Source organism: Lynx canadensis, chromosome D1 (genome assembly GCF_007474595.2).
Source record: "Lynx canadensis isolate LIC74 chromosome D1, mLynCan4.pri.v2, whole genome shotgun sequence".
Lineage (NCBI taxonomy): Eukaryota > Metazoa > Chordata > Mammalia > Carnivora > Felidae > Lynx > Lynx canadensis.
In genome coordinates this window covers 87050112-87059431 of record NC_044312.2, presented here as the reverse complement: position 1 = coordinate 87059431, position 9320 = coordinate 87050112, and the positions used below count along the sequence as shown (strand labels likewise).

At 34.4% G+C, this 9320-nt stretch overlaps 1 protein-coding gene across 1 annotated transcript; it reads left to right on the top strand.

Moving 5' to 3' along the window:
- The first annotated feature begins 682 nt into the window (after nucleotides 1–682).
- On the top strand, nucleotides 683–9163 carry CCDC73 (coiled-coil domain containing 73). Its single transcript, XM_032595083.1, has 3 exons — nucleotides 683–3483; nucleotides 5463–5596; nucleotides 8942–9163. Exons 1-3 carry the CDS (start codon nucleotides 1980–1982, stop codon nucleotides 9161–9163), a joined length of 1860 nt encoding a protein of 619 aa, XP_032450974.1. The 5' UTR covers nucleotides 683–1979.
- Nucleotides 9164–9320: the final 157 nt, after the last annotated feature.

Here is a 9320-nt window from a genome sequence, read left to right as displayed (position 1 = left end):
AGGGGCAGAGAGAGAGGGAGACACAGAATCGGAAACAGGCTCCAGGCTCTGAGCCATCAGCCCAGAGCCCGACGCGGGGCTCGAACTCACGGACCGTGAGATCGTGACCTGGCTGAAGTCGGACGCTTAACCGACTGCGCCACCCAGGCGCCCCAATAATTTGGCTTTTAAATAGAAATTGCTGAATGGTTGACTTGAAACAGATTCCACTTTTACCAGCAAAATTTGTTCAAATGTCTTATACTTTTTAACAATATGTTTTTTACATTAGAGGTATTTTTTCCATGTTACTTTAGAATCTTCCAGAAGTAAATACTAAAAACAGTGAAATGTCAATGGAAAAACCAGAAAATACTATCATACAGAAATGTAATTCTGGACAAGAAATAAAGACAGACACTATGAGTTTTTGTTCAGATACTAACTACAGAGAAAAGGAGGAGAAGAAAGAAGACCCATTTATAGAAATAATAGAAGGTAACCTAACACATTGATATTTTCTAATTTGATGTATTGAGAGCCCCACCCCCACCTTTTCTCCTGCAAATAAAGGATCTGTCAAAGTGCTGTGCTAGGCCATCTATGGAATTTAGGGGAATATCAGTTATATATAGTCTTTGAGGATCTTGTACTGTATCTGAAGAAATACTTTTTCATTTGTGTAAGTCTTAAGACAGGCTTCTTTTGAGATGTCATTTAGAGTCAATATTTTGGGGGAAAATTACATTCCTGTCTTCCCTAATCACTTACTCCATGGCGTTTTGCATTATGGTTTCTGCCTTCGCTGCCTTGGGGAGTGTGTTCTCTGGGCTACCCATAACCTTCTGATAATCAGACCTGGAGCACTTTCCTTAGTTCAAAAGACCTTTCTGTAACCATTGAAATAATTTACTAGTTTGTCTGTCTTGAAAAAGAGTTGTTTAAAGACCATAAACTTATTGTATGAACATGTTCAAACCTAGGCTGAACAACCACTTGGTGGAGATGTTGTAGAGAGAATGAATGGACTAAAGTCCTTCAAATCCTGAATTTTGTATTCTAGGTTATTTTAACTATACAGAAAATTTAAAATCTATGGTTAAAACCCAGATGAATAAAATAAGTATTCTAAACATTTGCCCAAAAGTATCCAAAAATTTTTAAATACTTAGAAGGTAATGATCAAGTGACAACTGTCAGTCTTGAAGAAATCAGCTAGCAATTCTGGATCGTAGATAGTGATAAAAAGAAAACCACAGGCCTAAAATGGAATCACTTGTATTAAGAACCCAATGTCAGCAAGCCTTCAGTACCTAAGCAAACTGTAGTTTCAACCCCCAGGAATATAACCTTTAACCAGTTAACCTGGAATTTCCTGGTCAGCAATAAGAAATCTGGTAGGCCCCTTTCCCATTAGGAGAGTGACCTTGCCTAAAACAATGGATTCTTTGCTAATAATTTTTTTTTCCACTCATTCTCTTTTAAAACCTTTCCTTTTCTATAGCTTAGGGCTTCTATTTGCTAGGTGGAATGCTGCCTGATTGAATGGATCATTTAATGAAGCCAGTTAGATCTTTAGATTTCCTTGGTTAAATTTTTGTTTGACAGTAGTAATAGAAATTAGAGTCTAACTTGTTAGGATAAATTCATTTTTATCGACTCAGCTGTGTGTACATGGAATTGTACTGTATGCTCAAAAGGAAGTGTAACAGACTAGAGAACTAAAAACCATTTTGTAATATCCTGAACCTACTTGCCCCTTTTTAAAGCAAAAATGCTTCTGTTGTTATGAAATAAAAATTTAATATGAGGAGAGCCGAAAATATTTAGCATGCTAAATATATGACAAAGATAACTCAACATTTAAGTAAAACTGGTGTTTTGTGTAATGGCCAATGAAATATTTAAGACTAAATATGTTTTTATAAAAATAGGTCATACATTTTGTCTTATAAAAGCAGGCTTTAGTGTGTAATATAAAAATTTACTGTATTCTCATCATGACAGATTTACAGCTTTTTGAAAAAAGCTCCAAGAATGAAAGTGATCCTGCTATACCTCAGGATGAAAATCAAAGTGAAGTCTCCCTAAGCAAAACCCTCTGCATAGAAAAAGAACTAATCAGTCAAGGACAAACCTTAAATGTTACAGACCTTAGAAAAGCAGTTACTTCAGAAAAAAAAGGCAAGGTGCATTTGGAAAAAGACAATGATTGTACAGAATTTAAGTCACCAAACAATTCATTTTTAATGGCAGATAGATCGACAGAAACAGAAAAGATACACCTAGAAAGAACTGAAAGATCTAATCTTCACCATGCAGATATCCACCTGGAGGTTGAAAATACCATAGCATCATCTAACAATATCTTAAATGAGATGTCTCACCATACAAATCAAAAGAAAGATGGTTCTGAAGATGAACAATTCAAACAATTCAGATTGCTTCCAGGGATTCAAGAAAGTGCCACAGAGAAGGAAATTCCAAATAGTGACCAAACCAGAGCAGATCTGGATTCATCTCTAAATGTAAAAAATCCTGTTCAGTGTCAGAAATACAGTTTGCAGGATTCAAGTAATGTTATGTTAGATGATAAGCAATGTAAAATAAACCAAATGCAACTGTTAAGTAAAAAAAGTGAGTGCAGTGTATTGCCATTTAAACAAACTTCAGTTTTTCAGCAAATCTGTAACGATACCTCAGAGAAACCAGAACTACCTATTTCTTCTGATACAGCAGTTAACCACCCCATTTCATCTGCTTTCAGTGATAATTTGAAAGTACTTAAGAGTGCAAATAAAAATGTTAATATTATGCCTACATTGGTGAAACCCAACTCAAGCCCTAGGGAAAGAACTATATGGAAAAATCTGAATGATATGGACACTAGTCAACTAAAGAACTGTTTGGGATATTTAGAAAACAGTGTCACCATTTCCCATCTCCAGATTAACAATGAGAACGTACATACTTCACAAGCCAAAGACATGAAAACGGCTGTTCCTACAAAAACTTCCACAGAAATACAGTTTTCCAATAAAGAGAGTCAGAGTGATGAGAATCAGATAACTGAAGCCACAAAAAATGACCTCTTCCTTTTTGTGAATGTTAATGAAAGACAGCATACATTGTTAAATAATACAGAGAAAACAGAGTCATTAAATGACATCGTTTCAGGAGAAATTTACAGTGAAGGACAGCTGGAAGAATCATGTTCATTTCACATAAAGCCATCTGGAGATTTAGTAAACAGAAGTGGAAGGTCAGCCTTTGATCTTTCAACTTCAGATAAAAAAACTGAGAAAATTCCAGTATATGTGAATTTCTTAGACCCCAGTCCTTGGTCAAGAGTAAATCAAATTGAAAGTCAAACACTGAGCACTTCAACCTCTAGCATTCCTTTGTTGCTGCAGGAGAGACCAACAGGCCCATCAGAAAACAAAAATATGGTTTCAGTGACACTTTGCAAAAATGTTGATGATATCAGGAAGGATACTGGCCCAGGTAAAAAAAAAAAAAAAAAAAAAAAAAAAAAAAAAACCTTTAGGTTTTCTTTTAAAATTTGAATTTCTACTCCTTATCCTTGATAGTCTCCAAACCGTTATGTTTCAAATGAAACCATTTCGTTTAAAAACTGCCTAACCCTAAAATACAGAATACTCCATATATGTATATAGGTAAAAGTGGGAAAGGTTTTCCTTAAACATAAGTGGGACTTTTCACCTACATCTGAGCCACTAGTATCAACAGGTACTGAGGTGCACATGCATATTGCAGATTAAAAAAAAAAATTCCTCAAGGAACTGGAAATAGCAGAAATGAACACAGGCCCTGGTCATTAATTTTAAATTAGGAACAACTACCTAATCGGAGTCAAGTTGTTCCTAAGGCTTCTGCCAGTGGGCATGTTTATTCCTTTTCATTCTATACTGAAAAAACTTCCTTCCCTCACTTGCTTCCCCGAATTTTCTACTGCTTTCCTTAATTTTTCTTTTAGCTGTCCCTTCACTAGTACTAGAATCCAGCTTTGTCTTCATTTTACAAGTATTGTTGAGGTATAACATTAATACATTTCAGATCATTGATATTTGTCACTGACACACTTTAAATGGAATCCCTTAATTATGTACCAAATATTAAAACATTCAAACGTTATTTCAGAGAATAGTGTATTCTAACCACCACATGAAATAACATTATGTCCAAGTCTTGCTTTATAAAAATATTCTAGAACAAAAAAATAGGGGGGAGGCAGATGAACTACGTATGACTTAATAGTGATGGGTGTTGGGAGCCGGGTGATGGTACGAGGTTCATACTCTTTTTGTGTATCTGAAATTCTTCCCACTAAAAATACTTAAAAATAGAAATATACCACATATCATGTATAAGTGCTGTACAAATGTAATTTGAACGATAGTTTAAGATTATGAAAAAAATCTTTTGCTAACAGCAATCTCATAATCAAAGTTATGGAGGTTGTTAGAGATATCCTCAGAATTATTTGTAAATAAATTATAAACTAATTTATTTGCTGGTTTAACAGTATGCATTTAGACCCATTAAAGTAATGCAGATTACAAGGAAAGCTCTGAATGGCCCTCAGAGCTAGCTAATAGGCTTCTTTTAAAAAGACAACTGATAGAACTTTGAAGAAAAATTGGGAATTAAAAGCAAAATGAAGTGTATCAGGTTTACTAGCATAAATGGAGAAGTAATGTAGGGAAAAACAGAAAACACCAAAAACTGTAAAAACTTCCTACTTTCCTAATAAAATGTAGTAACTTCAGATTCCATTAATTTTGAATCTGTTGAATGCTGCAATTAGTCAAGTGCTGTAAGTGAAGGGGCTAATCTTCAATCTCCGTGATATAAATAAGGATGGAATGGGAGAGATCTAAAATTCTGTAGAAATTCAGCTTGTAAAACGTCCACTCATAAAAGATACAAGTGTCTTTTAACCTTCAAAGCTGACATGTTTCTCTAAATCATTTTTACCTATTTATTAAATTCCAGTGATCCCTACTAGACAGCCCTTTGTTGGGCTTCTTACTGTGGCTCATTTCTTTAAATATATTTCATAAATACGACTTTTAGTTGATTCAGACTTTTCCCATTAATCTGAATTGTAAGATGCTCACTTCATATAAATGTTTACCTCTGTGGCAATGCAATAACCAGTGGAAGAAGGATAACGTTTTATGTGAGTTACGTTATTTTAGAAGGTATTTATGCCATTTCACACATTTTAACATGAAATCAGGTTTTAGAAAGCAGCAATAAAAAATGTTTTCTGAAATGCCTATGTGTATTAACAGCAAAGTCAATGTAAACTATAAAATGTTAAAAATAAAAACAAAATAGAAATAGTTACTTTTTAAATACAAAAGCATAGATAGGATCAGAGAAAAACAAGTTCAGTCACTAAAACGAGTGTCTGGAGAATAAAATTCAGTTGTTGCCATTTCCTCTTTGTCAACCAGATACTACCAGCATTAACAGAGTTGCTGACACTTTGAATAGCTCAAGTATCCATCCAGATCCCAAGGGAGAGCCCAGCAAAGAGAGGAATGCAATTGCAAAGACTTTTTACGATTCTTCTTTTCCCACAGAACACGTAAGTCAATTAAAAATACTGCTGAGCAGACCTTAGTGAGCTAATTCTACAGATATGTGTAGAACTGTATGCATCTGGATGCTTTAAGACCTAACTGATCTCCAAAATAATATCAAGAGGGCAACATGGCACCATTTTTCACAATTAAGGTTGATGGAAAACAGCAGGAAAAAGTCACAGTGCATAAATCAAATAGATATAATCCAGCCTGTTTGGGGAAGGACAGTGTGAGGTAGTGTATTATGTATCTACTTCTATTTTTTTAGTCACCTAAATTTAGGAGTAGTGGCATTTGAGCATTTAAAATTTTCTTAATAAAAGATGCCTTAAAATAATCCAATCAATTAAATTCCGTTGTTCTTGACATTGCTTAATTACATCATTTTGAGAAACTACTGCACAGGAATTTCTTTTAAATTACTTCGGTTAGAAGACAGTATGAGAAAGGATCAAATATCCTTAATATATAATATCAAATAGGAATATGTATGTGTGTGTATGCATATACCTTTGTAGACATTACATGGCTCCAAGAGTCCATTTGTCATATGAAAAGCAAGCACAGCTGACCAGTTTTGGGGCAAAATTTTTAAGTTACTATTACCTCAGAGTACAAAACTTTAGCATGAAAAAGGCTGTATTGTTCAAAATCTAAAAAAACAGGCAATTCTAGGTGTTAACTCCTAAAAAGTATAAAGTAAAAAGGTTTGGCAAGATCACTTACAGAAAAAAATCAACTACATGGGGACAGATTTTAAAACCATTGTGTATTTTTTTTAATTTTAGAGGTACATATTAAATAACTTTCTCTTTAGCACCTATAAACTAAAAATTGTAGTACTAACACAGCATTAACAAGTAACAACTTTTAACAATGTATTTTATTTTTTATTTTAAATAGGGAAAGTGCGCACATGAGGGGTAGAGGGAGAGAGAATCTTAAGCAGGCTCCATGCTCAGAGAGGAGCCCTACTCAGGGCTCAATCCTGCAACCCTGGGATCATGACCTGAGTCAAAATCAAGAGGTGGATGCTCAACTGAGCAACCCAGGGGCCCCTTACTTTCCTTTTTAAATTAAATTATTTAAATTTTAAAATGTGAGCCCAGGCTGAAAAAGGTGGCTAGTAATCTGGCTCAGGGCAATTTTAGGCCTAAGAGTAGATCTTTTAGGCAGAAAGAGGAGGTAAAAAGGTAATGATTTTTTAGGAAAGGAAGGAGTAAAGATATGTAGCAACATCTCTGGAACTAGAATTACTGCTATAGGCTGCAAAACCTCTGTAAGTCAAATTCAGGCAAGTTTTGTTAAATGTAAACTTTATGCTCCATCTTGCTTCTCCAGCCTATCCCTGCTCCTGCCCCTCCCACCAAGTAGGCAGTTAAGGGGAAAGAAACTAAAGTAGTTATGTGTAAATGTCTTTTTCCTCTCCATCATCAAGATAAAAAGTCAAAGAATAATGAAAATCAGGTAATTTATACTTGATGACAAATGCACCAAACTGCATCACACTGTGGTGGCAAAAACAGGTTATAATTAGGTACCATCAGTGAGTTTATCTCAAAATCAGCAACTAAATTTAAATTTGATTGCTTTCTCTGCATCTATTCTCTGTATTGCATGGATGACCTACAGTCATTTTGGCCCTGTGAGCTAAATGACATATGTTGGGCACTTTTACATTCAAGACATTATCAGAAATACACATTTATGTACATTTTTTTTATCCATTACCAGTTACTCTACAGTAGCATTTTGCAACTAAATGGTGCTAAGAGTAAGGCCACAAAACTTAAATGACTTGCCTGTGGTCTCCTGGCAGTCCTGTGCTGATACTTTTGTTTTCATATGTTATTTCATAAGAACATAGGCAAACTATGACATAGCGTCACTGCAAGGAACAAAGGCCAAGATTACAAGGGGACTGGGTGGCTGACTGTAGAATTCTCAGGAGCCAAACAGACCCATCCAGAAGGAGCAACTCTTAGGAAAGGGAGGTTAAATGTAAACAGTTAAGCTCATTTAAGAATTATTACTCTGTAATCTCGCTTTGAAAACGTTATGCATATGCCACCTTTTCCAGTCAAAGTGGGAGATTTTAATGTAAGGCAGTACTCGAAGATCTTCACAAAGATCTATGAACAAATAACATTCATTATAGCCTAATTTATAACTGAACATTTCCCACCAACTTAAATGTTCAACATATTAAATTATGGAACATGGAATATGATGGAGCGATGTTGTTAACTTTTTAAGAGCAGAGGAAAATACTAAAAATATTTTTAACACAAAACAGAAAAAGACAGAAATATGATCCAGATTTTAAAAGTGTATATATACACAGAAGAGAGACCAGAATATTTACATCAAAATGTTTAATGGTACTTGGGATTTTAGGTAACTTAATGTCATTCTTATCCTGTTCATTTCTAAAATATGTGACTTTTTATCAGAAGATTTTATCTGGAATCCAAGAAGACCATCAAAGATTTATTTTTCTTCAGGAAATTAACTCAAATTTATTTTTGTGCAGCCACTGACAATGGTTTATGAGAAATTTTAAAGACTGAGGAAATAGCCCACGAGGGAAAAACCAAGATCTAAAATTCTATAGAATGATCAAATACACTAAAAATAGAAAAAAGATAGTAGCAAACAATACCAAAATGTGTTGACTGGTCTCCCTGGATAGATTACTAATGAATTTGATTTCTTCATACTTTTTCCTCTATTTTCTAAACTTCCAATAATTATCAGAAAAAAAATCTTAAAATTAAAAACTTACATAATTTTTAAACACAGTATTAGAAGTATGATCCAATGCAGTGCCTTGGAAACATGCCAACTTCCAAATACCTCACTGTTCTTTCCTGTTTGTCCAACAGTGGTGCTCTGAAGCATGAGAGGAAACATGAAGTAAAAGGCAGTTTTTATAAGGCAGTCTACCTCTGTTAGCATTTTTAATTTTCTCCTGGTTTTGATAGAAGATACAAAACATAGACATGTTTGGGAAGGGAAGGGGAGTAGCAGACAAAACAGATTTTTATCTGTAATTGTTTTAAGTATCTTTTCTTTCAGTGTAAGCTTAAGACCTTTTAGAAAAGGTTCATGGTAGTACTGGGCTCTATTAGGGATCTCAAGGAGCTACTACATAGACCTAAGCCTCCACATTCACATTTTATTGTTTTTTTGTGCCAAATTAAGGTAGTTGCTGAAAATTAGCCAAGAAAAATGATGGCTTTATCACATACTCGTAATTGCACAGCCTTAAGGATTTTAACTCTTGTTGATGACTTTAAAAAATGAGTAATTTCAACACTAAGTAAAATAAGTTTGGTCTTTCCTAGGTGAAAATAAAGCCTCTGAAATCAACTCTGCCACAAAGCCATTTTCAGGCAATCAAGATTAAAGATACTACCAATGTGGCTGCATCATCTCCTGGTGAAGAGGACTGGCAGAGCCTGGAAACAAATCAAGTTAATGAAATCGAAAAGTTCCTAAGCTTAGAAAATGACAACCACCCTAAGAAAAGAAAAACAGAAGAGATGCTGGAAAAAATGACAGAGTAAAAGGACGTTGATAAATGCTTTCAAGTGGTGAATGGACTTAATTGAAATATCAATCATATGGTTTTGACTAGAACAGAATGTTACACTTCAAGCTTTACAGTTATACACACTTTTCCAATTTCTTTTCATGTGATGAAATTATGTTTTTTTGCAAATG

Coding starts and splice junctions, on each gene's coding strand:
- CCDC73 (XM_032595083.1), top strand. CDS start 1,980: ATGACAGATTTACAGCTTTTTGAAAAAAGCTCCAAGAATGAAAGTGAT. Junction 3,484..5,462: donor CAGGAAGGATACTGGCCCAG/GTAAAAAAAAAA, acceptor TTTGTCAACCAG/ATACTACCAGCATTAACAGA. Junction 5,597..8,941: donor CTTCTTTTCCCACAGAACAC/GTAAGTCAATTA, acceptor GGTCTTTCCTAG/GTGAAAATAAAGCCTCTGAA.